General features: G+C 60.3%; 2 protein-coding genes across 2 annotated transcripts in view; one reads left to right on the plus strand and one right to left on the minus strand.

The window, feature by feature from the left end:
• The window catches only part of PGS1 (phosphatidylglycerophosphate synthase 1), a 79,580-nt gene that overhangs the window by 56,188 nt on the left and 8,985 nt on the right, over positions 1-14,407 (plus strand). The gene's annotated exons all lie outside the window — the stretch shown is intronic.
• The window catches only part of DNAH17 (dynein axonemal heavy chain 17), a 118,885-nt gene that overhangs the window by 20,610 nt on the left and 83,868 nt on the right, over positions 1-14,407 (minus strand). Inside the window, exons 58-68 of the mRNA XM_078066204.1 lie at positions 11,322-11,588; positions 10,766-10,927; positions 8,835-9,068; positions 7,751-7,915; positions 5,976-6,071; positions 5,590-5,807; positions 3,621-3,828; positions 3,331-3,446; positions 1,606-1,798; positions 1,046-1,281; positions 307-429 (exon numbers count right to left, since the gene is read on the minus strand). Of these exons, the coding sequence (XP_077922330.1) occupies positions 307-429; positions 1,046-1,281; positions 1,606-1,798; positions 3,331-3,446; positions 3,621-3,828; positions 5,590-5,807; positions 5,976-6,071; positions 7,751-7,915; positions 8,835-9,068; positions 10,766-10,927; positions 11,322-11,588 (2,018 nt within the window). The remainder of the gene's footprint in view (positions 1-306; positions 430-1,045; positions 1,282-1,605; positions 1,799-3,330; positions 3,447-3,620; positions 3,829-5,589; positions 5,808-5,975; positions 6,072-7,750; positions 7,916-8,834; positions 9,069-10,765; positions 10,928-11,321; positions 11,589-14,407) is intronic.

Below are 14,407 nucleotides of genomic sequence, written 5' to 3' on the forward strand. Positions count from 1 at the left end.
TGCTCTCTCTCTGTGTCAAATAAATAAGCAAAATCTTAAAAAAAAGAGAGAAAAGCATGACCATCAAGGACGGCTGTCCGCAGGCGGTCACTAATAAGGTGTTGGCGTCGCTATTCTTGACTGGGATGCGGTCCCACAACTTCCCACCTCTCCTTGGGGACCGGCATTTTGTCGCAGAACCTGCTGCCTACCGGAACAGCGGGGCATTTCCCCACACCGCCGCCCTGCGCAGAGGCCACAGGCCCCACGGAGCGTGTTCACGTGGTTCACGGGGGCCAAACTATGAAGGTGGAACCGGAAACTCACTTTCCCTTCTTAATTGTGTTCCTGCCGAGCAGCGGGTCCAGCACAGGGTCCACGGTTTCGCCAATGTTCTCGATGAGCAAGGTGTCCCCTTCGGAAATGGCCTGCTCAATGATGTCCAGGTAGCTGTGGGCACGACATGGGGCCAGGTAAGGACGGGGGCCCAGAGAGGGCACCGCCGGGTGCCCCAGAGGCAGCCCTTGGAGCGAGAAGGCACCAGAAGACAAGTGGCCGAGGGGCCAGGAGCTCCTTCCCTGCGGGGAGCTCTGGGGCACCTGCGGTCCTCTCCCCTAGGGGCCCACGGGAGTGCAGCCCCCTTATGGCGGCAGCCCCAGATGTTTTCACACCTGTGTCTGGTCCCAGGTGCCCGGGGCACCAGGAAGGCACGCGGGGTGGCCTTAGTGACCACCTGTGTTGAGGAAATGCGTCCCACTAGAGACGAGAAATGCGAAAATGACTGGCCTGAAGCCTTGTGGCCGGCAGGTGGCCAGGTGGGACTCGAGCCTGGGTAGTGGGGGGTGCGGGAGAGAAGAGCCCCGAGGTTAATGCTTTGCTGCTGGTGCTGGCCCCCAAAACCAAATAGCGGAAGACAAATCCACCTGTGAGCCAGGATCTGTACGTAAAGACCCGCCCGCCCGTCTTAACACCTCAGGTGTGTTTGCAAGCCCAGGGGCCCAGCCAGCCAGAGGCTGCCTTCCGAGCCCCTCCCCCCACCCTGGCCCCGCCTGCCACCGTCTCCCACCTCTTCTGTCCCAGGCGGATGGCTTTCAGTTCACTGCCATATTTGTTTTTGATCCACTTGATTCCTTGCAGCTGGGCATCCACGATGAGGGGCCAGCGCTCCGTGTTGCACAGGATGGTGGCATTCTCAGTGGACATGCGGTCGCTGGGGAGGCCCTGGTTGTTCCAAGTGGCCACGTCTGCGTCATCCGTCAGCAGGCTCAAGGGGTCCAGACCTTCCGTGATCGGGATGGGGACCTGCCAAGAGGAAGTGCTCCGTCTTAGGAGGGGCGGGTGATGTGGCCGTACTGCTCTGAGGGAAACAGCTCTCCCAAGTGACACGGCGGGGCCGTGGTTAGACCACGGGGGAGCCGTGTGGTCTGGAAGACCACCACTCCCAGCGCCCTGACGGAACACCTTGGAACCTCCCAGGAAGGGTGTCCGCGTCGGCCAAGCTGGGCCACAGTTTAAACCCGCAGTGGCCAGAGCGTCCGTGTGTGTGCCGTTTGGCTGGGTCTGCCCCCCTCCCCCCCAGGGACCGCCCCAGATTTCCTGACTGATGAATGCAACCAAACCTCTTACCTTTAACTGATTTATATAAGGGACCCAAAATTTCTCCATCAGCTCATTTCGGTATTTCTTGGTGAAGTAGCCCACGTAGGAGACGAAGGCGGAAATCAGCAGGACGTCCCCACACAGAGTGACCCCCTGGCTTTTGAAGTTCTTCACTGATTCAGCCCAGCGCACGTTCTCCGACGCTAATCCCCCTACCAGCCTAAATGTGAACACGAGGTCAGTGGGGGTCAAAGGAATGATGGAGGGTCGCACCCAAAGACCAGCAAGCAGCCTCCACCTCTCAGTGCCAGGAGTCTGGCGTTTCCAAATCCTGCCTTCGCTCTGTGCTTCAACATGGAAATGCTTTGGGGGAAGTTCTTGGGAATCACTGCATTAGGGAAGCAAAACTAACGCTTTCTGGAGGCACCTGGGGCCTGAGCTCCCCTGCCCCAGCCACCTGCGCTGATGTCACCTCTGTGCTGACCTTATCTGAACATTTCGCCCACGCCAAAGCTGCTGCCGGGACACCACTGAGCTCAGGCTTTGGCTAGTGGGCGGTCTCGGTAAAGGTGGAGTCCGGGTGGTGGCCACAGTGGCCACGGGACAACATGGCATCCAGAGGGCACCCGGCCCCACGTGGAGCGGGGACTGCAGCGTGGGCATCGTGCAGTTCGGGCCACGAGCCTGAGAACTGGCCCCTGGCCCCAGATGTGACATCATCGGTCTGCGATGTTTGTAGAAAGCACAGTTTGCCTGATTAGGTCCACTGAGGTCTGTGAGCATCACCCGAGGAGCCCTTGCTTCCCAAAGACCAAAAGACCACTTTGCTATTCTGGGCGGGGACGATCTAGTCCCTCAAACCCGGGACGACGTCCACACCCTGCTGGAGGCCGTTGTCACACGGCCTGGGGACCTCCCAGGATCCCTGTGTCTCACTGACAAACCGTCAGCAGTTGCCAGCCCACCGGGTAGGAGAATGTTCGACCAGAAGCCATGCCCTAGGACCCACTCCACCTGCGGCTCTGTGCCAGGCTCCCAGTGCTCACTTTCGAAACCTCGAAAAGACAGCTCTGAAGCTTCGCTGTCCACGCATGTAGTGAGCACCCGAGGCGTGGATGGTCTGAATTGGGTTGTGCATGGGGATTTCCAGGACTCAGAGTGAAAACGTGCATGAACCCCCTCAGCGATCCTTCTCACAGCGATCACATATTGAAATGATCACATTTGGGGTTCAGTAAGATACATTATCAAGATTGGTTTCATCTTTGTATGGTGCTGCGGGGGCAACAGGACATTGTAGAATGATGGGTGTGGCTCGAGCCACATTCCCACTGGGACAGCGCTGCCCTGGAGTCCATGGGCATCAACAGACATGAACCCCCACGCTGGTGGAGGCCCCGGAAGGCCGTACCAACAGCACGGCGCGGTGGGAGCGGGTAGAGGGGGATCTGCCTGAGCGGGCCCCTGTGGACGCCGCCTCCCAGGCAGGTGTGGGCAGGTCTGGGTTGGGGGCTTCCTCGCAGCCAAAGGTCCTGGGATGTGCGGGCGCCCACCACGGAGGGCTTCCAGCTCCCAGAGGTGGAGACACTGGCTGACAGCAAGTCACTGGGTCATCCTCATGACTTTGTGCAAGCAGGGTACTGCTGCCTCCACCCCGGGCCGTTCCTCCTCCTCCAGGGGCTGCTCTGCGGGCCCAGCCCTTCTGGGGGGCTGAGAAGGCAGGAGGGGTGCCCGCGGGGCGGAGCGAGCTACCTGTTCGCCAGCGAGATCACCCTGTTGGTGGCGTCAGCCTCTTGTTGGCACTTGATCTTCTCTGCTGTTGCCTTTTCAAAGGCCGACGTGAGGTTGCTCAGGTTGGCATTGAGTTCCTGGGCAAACACGGAGAGGCCCAGCAGTGGGGCGGGGCCTCCGGGGCTGGGCGATCGGTCCCTGCGGCTGCCTGGGCTCCTTGCGCCGCTGAGTGATCCAGGGCAGCCCCCGCTCTATGGGGCCCCGACCCGCGGCTCTGGTGCTCTCCTCCGTGCGGGAGGGCGGGCACTTACCGCAATCTTGTTTTTGATCCGCGAGAGCTTCTCCTGCGCCTCAGCCAGCTCGGCGTTAGCCTCCTCCAGGGCCTGCCTCTTGGGGGCCACGTCGCAGTACACCTCGTAGAAGCGGACGATATTGATGCACCAGGAGCACAGGCCCGCGGCCGCCGTGGACTTGGAGCGGATGAACTCGGGGTCGAAGGTCGGGTTGCCTTGGTAGGGCCTGCAGAGGGGACAGCGGGCACTGGGGCGGGCTCCACAGGCCTCCCCCGCGTCTCCCCCTCCGGCCTTCAGCGCACCCCGGTCCGCAGCTCTGGCCTCTTGCCACAAGCAGTTACGAGGGGAGCGCAGTGAATTGGGGCTTTTTGGGAGGGGGATAGCTTCAAGATGAAGAAAAGAATGAAACACAGAATTCTGGCCCCAGAAGTGGAATTTGGGGTGTAAGGCGAATGGCCCTGTGCTCTAGATGAAGGCGGGAAACCAGCATTCCTTGTCCTCTCTGTTCCCGGAGTTTCTATAGCTGGTCCAGTTTTCATTCTCCAAAGACCCCACCCATAAGCAAGAAAACTGGGGTTCGGAGGGGCTCAGCAACTTGCCCCAAGTAGCACGGACAGGAAGCAGTAGTTCTGCCTGGGGCCGGGGGTCAGGTGCCGTCCCGAGAGCTTCCGCCGTGGCACACATCGTCACCCCATGTCACTCTGGGGCGAGAGGCCCAGAGAGGCTGAGCATCTCTCCCAACATGACCCAGCTGGGGGGCGGGGGCAGTGCTGACATGCACCCAGGACCCGCACCCCCAGAGACCCCCACCCCCCTCCACAGCGTCACCTCCGCTCCCCGGGACACCACGGCCTGGGCGTGCCGAGGAAAATTGCCCAGAGATGCACCTTAGAAACCAGTATTTTAAAAACGACCACAATGTCGTGAAGCATAACGAACTACACTATCTGCAGAAAGAATCTCCAGTGCGTGATTCAAGAGAATGACCGAGAAGTGGTCTGAATCCAGGCGGGGAGCACGGCCCAGCATCTCCTCCCTCTGGTTTACTTCACGCTTCGTTTAGGTCGATGTCAGGACGGGTTTGCCTCTCTCGGCCCCCGTCAGGCATGTGGGGGTGGCCGTCCAGGCGCCGGCGGAACCCTCCACCGTGCGGGCGGAGCCACGGACGCGCCGGTCCGTCTGCCACGGGACTGTCCGACAGCTACGGGTCAGGCTGCTGACGTGGCAGGAGAACGTTGTTCTCGCCCCCCAGGTTGTCTGGACGGCGCCCCGACAGTCCTGTGTACGTACGGTACCGTTTCAGCTGCGCACAGACCAACGCAGCACGGAGGCCCTCGGCGTCTGGTCCCACGCGCACCCCGCAGCAACACTGTCCACCCGCTGTGCGTGTCCCTCCAGACGGGGCGCGCTTAAGGTGACAGCAACGGAAAGAAGAAACCACGCCCGACGGAGCCCGAGCCGGCGGGTGCTCACGGCACACGTGTGTATGCGCGTACATGTACGGTGTGTGTGTGTGCGTGCATCACCCGTGCTCGTGCGCACACCTGCTCTTGCCTCGGGGGGGGGCACTGGTGGCCTCTCTCGTGGGCCCGCAGCTCCCAGCGTCCTGATGGCCGCGTGCAGCGTTGCTAGACCCTCCCGTGTGCTGTGTGGGGAAGGGGTGCCTAGACTCTGAGCCATGGGGCTGCCCGCCTGTCCTGATCCTTCAGGTGGGGGAGGCAGAGGGCGATGCAGCCGGGGCCATGCTTCACCTGGACACCTGGACTCTGGTGCAGCCAGATCTCCCCAGGCCGCTGCTGCCCCCTGTCCCTGGGGTCCTGCCTTGCTCCCCTGCCCGCCCTGGTGAGCACAGGCTGCCCTTGGGAACGGGCCGCCGGCTGGGGCGGGCTAGAGAGGCCCGGGGGACCGCGCAGCGCCGGGACGTACCGCGCTCCTGACAGAGCAAGAAGCCAACGGAAGCCCGCGGCGCAGCCCAGCCCGGACTCACTTAAATGCTTTCAGGCAGGCCTCGGGGATGTGCTCCTTGTCAAACTTTTTCAAGGAGTCCAGGAAGGTGTCCACTTTGCCCATCATGATTTTCGCAGCTTTCCAGCTCTTATCCTTGGGGATCTTGCCCCCAGGCGCGGTCAGGATCATGACGGCAGCCGTGACGTTGACCACGGCATCCGGGGGGGACCCGAAGGACTTCAGCTCTGTCAGGTTGTTCTGCAAATGACAGGAAGCAGCTGGGAGGGGACGTAGCCCTGCACGCCGGACCCAGAGGCCCCATGGCAACCGCGGGAAGCTGCCGAGAGCCTGCGGCCCCCTGCGCCAATGCCATGGCTTTCTCCTCCCCCCCGGGGCCGGTCCTGTTTCTTTCTTTCCCGCCCTCACCTTATTCAGAGTGTCGAGAGCTTCCTGCGCGGCCAGGAGGGCTGGCTCGGCCTTGGCCAGGTCCGTTTCACAAGCTTTTTGTTTCTCTGTGACATTCTGGAAGGAAGCCACGTGGGAAAGATCAATGCGGGGTGGGGGGTGGGGGGGAGGGGGGGCTGCGCGCAAGTGTGTGTGCACGTGCGTGTGAGTGTGTGTGTGTGTACATGGAGCCCTGGGCAGCAGCGAGGGAACACGGACAGGAGTGAGGAGGGTGGCCTTCCCCCCCGAAGCCCAGGCACAGAGGCATGTCCCCCATGGTGCGTCCCCCATGGCAGCAGCAGGGCTGTGTCCCATGCTCCCCTTCATGCCCCGAGGTCCCCACCCACTGCCTGGATCCCGCCTTTCTCCTCCCTGCCACCCAACACTCAGGTTGGAAGAAGCCGTGCTGGGGCCGCAGACTTGGGATTCTGGAATGGGAACCGGTCCTTCTATGGGCCCAGCTCCCAGGACTGGAAGGAAAACCTGGGGCCACGTGGACCCCACACCGCTGGCTCTGAGGCCTTATGGTCTCTTGGTGCCATTGTGTAATCTGTCCAAAATGGAGCACATCGGAGGTAGAGCTCACCCTCCCCTTAAGAAAGTGAGAGCATCTTCATGCATGCACGCATTCCCTCCTGGGGTCCCGAAGAACCCCTCTGAGCCTCTGGATGCCAAGCACAGAGACCAGTAACAACTTGGTATCTATCAATGAGGAAGAGCTTCAGTGATGAAGCCAGGAGGGGCTGGGGGGCTTTGCTGGGCTCAGAGGAGGGAGGACAGAAGGGACAGGGTCTCTGTAAAGCACCGTGTGGAGGGTCCATCCAGCCGCCGACTTTAAGGACAGCGTGGGGCCCGACTGCAGGAATGGGCACAGAAGGTGCGGACGTGGCTGGCTTCTTCCCCGGAGCCCCCCCTTCAGGGGGCCATTTCCAGATACAGGGGTTGGAGAGGGATGGGCACCCGGACGTTAACAGCTGTGTGTGGCATCAGATGGCAGGTCACAGTTTGGGGTGTGGATGTGGGTCCCGGCTCAGATCCTGACTCCGCCGCTGGCTAGCTGCCGACCACCCTGGGCCTCTGAGGGTTGGGTGTGCGGGTTACAAGGAGGAATGGAGGGGGCTCCTGCCACCCCGCCTGGCCCGCATCCTCCTCCTCCAGCACCTGGTGGCAGCGTCAGGCCCCTCCTCCTAGAAACCACTTGCGACCATGCCATGCTGCATCTCAAGAGATAGCAGGCAATTCCTGGAACACTGTTCATTTAAACACTCACGCAGGTGCATGTCTGGGGGCATCAAAGGCATGCAGGGAGGGGTGGAGAGAAAGCCCTTCGGCGAGGTGCCCCCCCCTGCCCCGGGGCCAGAGACATCAGCACCTCCGGGGGCTCCCGATGCAGCGGGTCTGAGGACCAGGGCTCCAGTCCGAGGCGGGCTTCTCAACCCTTAATGTGCTCATGGGTCACGGGCATCTTGTTAAAATGCAGACCCGAGAACCTGCATTTCTCACCAGCTCCTGGCAACGCTGCCACCGCGCCCTGGGCACTGCACTTGGAGGAGCCCGGCTCCGGGACGGACGTTTCTCTAAAGGACAGCCCTCCTCTGAGCCGGGGGCCTCGTGCGTGGGAACAGGGGCTCCTGCAAGTTTGGGAGAACCTCCCAGCCTTTGCCTGGGCCTGGAGGAGGTACCGAGTGCTCCGGGGAGGGAGGCCCGGCCCGGCAAACCCACGAGTGGCAGTGCTTGGGAGCCGTGCTTGTCCGCACCTTGTTGATGACCTCCACCTTGGCCTCTTCCTCGTCGGCGATGGCTTTCTCTTTGCTGACCTTCTCGGTTTCCACGCCCACCACGTGGATCAGCTTGTCCGCATTCTCATTTTTCTGCTTGAGTTCGGCCTCCTGAATCGCCAACGTGGCTTTTAAATCATCCACCTGGGGGAGGAGATACCCAGAGATGGGCAAGCGTGGGCCCTGGCCGCCACGCGCAGGCTGGTGGGGCGGCACCAAAAGCTTGGGGCCGGGGCCAGGCTGCCCGTGGTCATGCCAGGCGGGAGGGCGTGCGGGGAAGGAGTGAGTGATAGGGTAGGCTATGCCGCCCCATTCTTGATGGTTTCTCCCACGAGGAGGCCCCTCAGTCGCTGTAACAGGACCATGTCTGGAAGGTTCATCTGGGAGAAAAGAAGCAGCCTGCTTGGCTGGGCTCCTCCCTATTCTTTTCTGCACAATCTCTCTGGGTGGGAGCACTCCTGCTTGGCCCCTCCAAGCTCCATCTTCCTGAGACACCCCCTGCCATCCTCCCCCCTCCACGCCCCACAGGGGTGGCCTTGACCCTTGCCACACTGCCTGTGGTGGGGGCAAGCTGGCCTGGCTCTGGCTCATGGGCTCGGTCTCCCTGGGGGCAGAGGCGGGGCGGCCCCAGCTGAACGGGCTCACACCTGGGCAGGGAAGCAGGGGCGGGGCTGTTTTCCGGGCTCCCTCGGGAACACCAACAGTGGGCAGTGAAGGTGATGGGGCCGGGGCTACACGAGGGAGGGCACCTAAAGCCAGGCAGAAAACTGGATGGCAAAAGCCTTTCCATCTGGGCACCACAGTGTGCAAGGCATCTGGGAATGGACGCGTGGTCACGGACGCACTAGACCCGATGCACAAATCCTGCTGGACTTGGGCCCCCACGTAAAGCGCCCGACACAATGACATCAGCATTGCCAAAGCATGTTGAAGCCATTTTCTATAGTAAAACCCACACGTTCTCTGTGGTTTGAGAATGGAAGTTTCTCCAAGGCAGGAGTCCTGTTTCTCTTGCTTAGGGGAAGGTTCTGGGACCCGCCGGCAGAGCCTCTGCCTTCCCTACCTGGGACGCCGTGCTCTGCAGCTTCGTCAGACCGTTCTCCAGCCTCTCAATCTTGGCCACCAGCTCCATTCTCTTCTTGGCCAGCAGGTTCTGGTAAAGTTTGATCTGCTCCAGGAAGGTTTTGGGTGTGGTGTAATTGCAGCGCCTCTCCGTGGCCAAGTACAGCTTGGACATCTCGTTGACCGTTGTGTGCACATAGGACATGAAGAGGCTGATGGAGGCCTTGACTTCTGGCTGCAAAGGCGACAGGGGGCCCCTCGTTCCTGGTTCCCTGGCGGGAGGGAGCGACCCCACTCCCGCGGGGAGGAGGAGGCTGCTGGCCACCGCGATTCAGCAGGGCGGGCTTTCCCGTCCTCACCAGGACCCCCATGAGATGCGTGCCCTCTCTCAACCTTGGCCATTCAACGAGCAGTGCCTGCAGAGGCTGTCCTGGGCACTTGACATTGCTCCACCCGGGCGTGGCTAAGCACCGGGGACAGGGCACAGCGTTCTTCCTGTGATTCTCTCTCCCTGACTCACATGCTTGCATCCCTGGGAAAGGGCAGGGCCTGACAGCAGGTTTGAGCAACCCGGGTGATCCAGCAAGCATTTACTGCGCTGGGTCCTGGGGCTTAGCAACTCCCTTCCCACACCAGGGTCACGGCCACCGCCATCTGGGCCGCCCCACCTGCCCGAGGGCTCTGCCCCAGGAGCTGTCCAGGTGATGCTGCCTAATTAGAGTTGATTTGGGAGTGTGTTCATCCAACGCATGCTTCTTCTTGGGCATCTACTCTGTGGCCCTCCCTGGTACCAGCAGCGGGGCCATACCCCAATCAGGAGGCTGCTCTCTTGGGGGCTGGACACCCACGTCTATGCCCCCCAGTGAAACGTGGGAACTGCAGTGTTCTGAGAACGGCCCGTCCCAAACGTGGGCGCTCTAGCGATGACAAGCAGGGGATTTTACCCATCTCTAAAACTAAGGGGAAACGTTAATTTCAGGTTTATTTTACCCTACTTCATAACCGAATATGTGTTCACAATAAATAAAACGTGATAACCAAGTGTGATTTATTGTAGGGCTGCTCATCCCTCCCGTTGGCTGGGTCAGAGTTTAATGACCGTTTCGAGGCTGGCAATGAGCTCAGACAGCGAGCCTGGGCACCACCTTCCCATGAAAGAAAGCCCCGGTACCCATCATACTTGTCGCGGCCTGTAACAGGGGCAGGTCAGAGGTGAGGAAGCGGCCCCGGCGGAGCTGTGTCGAAGCCCGGGGCAGGAGTAAGTGCAGTGCTCCCGTCAGCCCTGATCAGGGACTGTGTTAAAGCCAGCCTTGCTCGATCTGTTGGCACACTGGCGTCAACCCTCTTGACCCGGCCCTGGTGGGCGGTGGCCACAGGGGTGCGGCAGCCCCCGCTGGTTGAAATGGGTGTCCCCTGGTTGAAACCAACAACCAGCAGCTTATCTTTGTTTACAGTTTTGTTCACTGTGAATTATCTAGCATTAATTGTGATTTTTAGAAGTATCACATTAAGACATTACTGGTCTTGATTACTGATGTCACACCTCCTCCTCCCCCCGCTTTTTTTATTATTATTTATTTATTTATTTGACAGAGAGAGAGATAGTGAGAGCAGGAACACAAGCAGGGGGAGTGGGAGAGGGAGAAGCAGGCTTCCCGCCGAGCAGGGAGCGTGATACGGGGCTCGATTCCAAGACCCTGGGATCATGACCTGAGCCGAAGGCAGATGCTTAACGACTGAGTCACCCAGGTGCCCCTCCTCCCCGCTCTTAAATTTTGCACCAGGGTGAGTCCTCACCCGGCTCACGCTTGCCTGGGCTCTGGAGGCAGAGGGTGCGGGGTCCCTCTGTCACAGGCCGCAGATGCCCTCCGCCCCCTGGCTCTGTGAACACCAGCAGGGAGATGGCGGACGGGGCTGTGCCCAGTGACTCACGTGAATGCCCTCGGTTTCCTCAAGGAAGCGCGCGCTCACGGACACAAGGGCATCTTCCGGCCACTCGTGGAACCAGTTGATGGCCGTGCAGTTGACGACGGCAGGGAATTTCCTTGCCCGCACGCGCAGGATGGAGCCCACGGGAGAGAAACACAAGATCACCTGGAGGCGGGACACAGAGGAGCTGCTCATGGGGATGGTGGTGCTGAGGGCCAGGCTCACTTGAGCAGAGAGCTCGATCGGGAGGAAAGCTCCCTGTTGTCTGTTTCCACATGTCTGCGCACCCCTGCTCTGGGTTTCCCTCGCAACCGATGAACGTTCCACTGACTTCACGCCTTTTGTGAGAGATGGGGGAGTGCAGAGGGCACCCCAAGCCTTCTGACGTGGGCCCCACAAGAGGGGGAAGAGAAAGGCCGGGTGAAGGACAGAGTGGGCAGATGAGGCCCGAGGACAGGGAGGGGTACAATCCCTTCAGCAGGGCCGGTTCCCAGGGACATGGGACTCATCCCCAGACAGCCTGGGACTCCCCGGGATGCCGTAAAGACGGGGCTCCTACCTTAAGCTGCTTGCGCACTTTCTCAATGAAGAATTTCCAGCATGCTTCCCGAGTGTCAGTCATGCCGAGGGACTTCACTTGTGGTCGCATGGAGGAGATGATGTTCTCCACCTCGTCGTCCGTGAACAGCCCAGGGATCTCCCCCGAGGCCAGCAGGTCATTGATCAGCACCAGAAACTGCTCCTCAGCCACCTGGGAGTCTGTCATCAGGAACACCGAGGGGACGTTCTTCACCGCCGACTTTATGTACTGTGTGCTCAGGTCAACCTGGACCCAAGGAGGACATGCTCAGAGTCTGACAGCCACCCGGGAAGGGACAGCTGGGGGTCAGCTTTGCAAGGAATATGCAGGGTCTGTAGAATGGGGCCTGGGACCTCGGGCTCACCGAAGCCCACGTGTCCATCAACCGACCAACGGACAGACAAGATGCAGTCTCTCCGTAGGATGGATTACTACTCAGGCTTACACCGGAAGGACATCCTGACCCATGCTATACAACACGGCTGGGCCTGGAGGACGTGATGCCGAGTGACGTCAGCCAGTCCCCAAACGACAGATGCCATAGGAGTCCACTCGGGTGAGGCCCCTGGAGCAGCCGGACCAGTGGGGGGTGGGCACCAGGGGCTGGGGGCGGAGGTGGGGCTAATGTGGGCAGATGAAGGAGCTCTGGAGCCCGGGGGTGGTGGTGGTGGTTATAAAACACTGTGAACATACGTAACGTCACTGACCTGCATAGTTACAACAGTAAATTTTGGGTTAGGTCCGTTTTACTACCAAGAAAAGAAAAAGGAAAAAAACACAAAACCTCAGAGACCCTAAAAGAGGTCTCGAATAAATGCACCACGGGCTCGGGTCTGGAGCTGGTCCGGGACTGAGGACCCTGCTCTGAGCAATCCCTACACTCAGCGCGAGGCCTGTCCCGTCCCTGATAGGATTTAAACGAACAGCTCACAGAATAGCTGCATGGTCGTGCTGGAAGAATACATGAAGGAGAACAGTAAGAAGGAAAAACAGAGAAGCACATCACACAGCAGTACAGAGAGTTGCTCTTCTCCAAGAATACGCCAGCGCACACGCGCCGAGTGTAGGTTTGTGCGCCGACCGCCGGTGCAGCCGTCCCAGGAGAACGTGCGTGTGCGGGGCTGGACGACTTGATCTCTGCAATGTCTGAGTTTCCCGGAAGCTCTGCGGGCCCTGTTTGTTTTCCCTTGCCCACCCCCATATTCCCACCTTCCTAGGCGACCGGGCCTGTCCTGGGGTCTCCACCTGCCACCTCCCAGCACTTCCCAACCCCCCAACGTGTCCTTCCTCTCCCCCAGATTCCTCGGACACCCCCATACGCGGAGTGGCGTTCGTGACGCGGGTTCCTCCTGGCCCTTGTGACTTGGCTGCCCTCGGCCCCCAGCCCAGTTCTGTCCCGTCCTCATTTCCTGCCTGGCGGGGGGCACCACCCCCCTGGTCCCTGCTGCAGGTGCAGACATCACCGTCAGCTCCAAAAGCTCAGATCCCGTTGAGAAGGAGGTCAGTGATCACCTGCATCCAGGCGAATCTAGGGATCGGTGGTGATGGAGGGGGGCACAAGCTCCCATCTCTGGCTGGGAGGTCCCTGGAGCTGCTTATTAGACCATGGGCTGGCCCGGGGAGTGCAGGGAGTGGGGCGCCAGCCAAGCCCTGTCTCCACACAGCCCCCCTGCACAGGCAGAGCCCTCGGGGCCGCCCCTAGACTCGGGCCTCTCTCCCACCTCACTACACTGTCCAGTCCCAGCCTTCATGGGGTCACTGGGTTTTCCCACACCTTCCTACTGGTCACCGCGCACCACTCTCTCTGGTCCTCCAACCACCCTTCACTTGGTCCTCTCTGCTCAAACACTTGACGGCATCTCATTTTCTGGGGACCAAGTCCAGGATTTTCCACAAGGCTCAAGCCGTCCCTCAGGGGGCGGTTCCTGACCCCTTTCCTGCCGCATCCCTGACCCCCAGTGGGCGTCCACAGCTTATGCCACGGACTACAGAACAAGGTCACATCACTAACAGCACGGTGCAAGGCCCGCTAGCCTGCTTTGTCTCCTTCCTTCCTTCTGAACCCACAGCAGCTGCTTCATCAGGGACAGGGAACGGTTAGCACAAAAGGGCTCCGTGCGGGTAGTGAGAGGACAGGCCTCTGCGTGGCTGCAGCCGATGCCTACGAGTGGAATAACACTGCTCAGACTCAACACCCACAACTGACCCTAAAGTGAGGAACCGGGGACAAAATCCGCACAGGGACAGAGCAAGGGACAGGATGCAGTGGTAACATTAACCCATTATGATTTGGTTAATAGACTAGAAACTTCCCAGCAGAGAAAACCCACTGAGACAATACAGCTTAGATGCGAGGGTCCTAGTTGCGCTTGAGCGCAGAGCGCCCTCGGGAAATCAGTGTGAACTAACGTGACTGGCTAAGCTGAGAGCCGATGGGGGCAGGAGGCAGCGTCTGGGAGAACCCACGAGGGAGACCCTTCCCTTAAGGCGGGGACTTAAAAAAACACATTGGCTAGTCCTCTGATAGAGCAGAATCCATCGGGGACGATGACAACCAGGAGCCAGATGCGGATCCAGAGGTTGCAGTCCCTGGCTCAGCCCACCTGGTGTTGCTGGCAGGGCACTGTCCCCACTGTCCTTCCTGGGGCCTCGGCCAGCAGACCACCTCCTCCCGCAGAGGATCCAGGATGCTGTGCCCTGGCGGGGCTCCAGATTGCCCCACTAAAGCTGCCCGCCCGCGGCTGCCAGGGGGCCCTGTGCGGTGGGGAGGGTCTCGCCGGGTCGGGCACCGTCCTGGCCCGCAGAAGCAGCCCCGGGCACCGACGCAAAGAGAGACGTGCTCGTGGAATGTGGTCGAATCAATCTCCGCTCCAATCTGAAGCACTACGATGATTTGTTCTGGGCTAATCATGTTTGACGAGCACACAGTTCCCTGACAGAGCAAATTTTCGGGAAAAAGAAATCAATAAAAAGCCTCGGCGGCATATCTTGGGGATGGGAGACCTGTTTACGCTAATGTTTATTTAATTAACTCAAAAAGCAGCCTTCCCGAATCCAAGTTAGTC

Source organism: Halichoerus grypus, chromosome 2, assembly GCF_964656455.1.
Source record: "Halichoerus grypus chromosome 2, mHalGry1.hap1.1, whole genome shotgun sequence".
NCBI lineage: Eukaryota > Metazoa > Chordata > Mammalia > Carnivora > Phocidae > Halichoerus > Halichoerus grypus.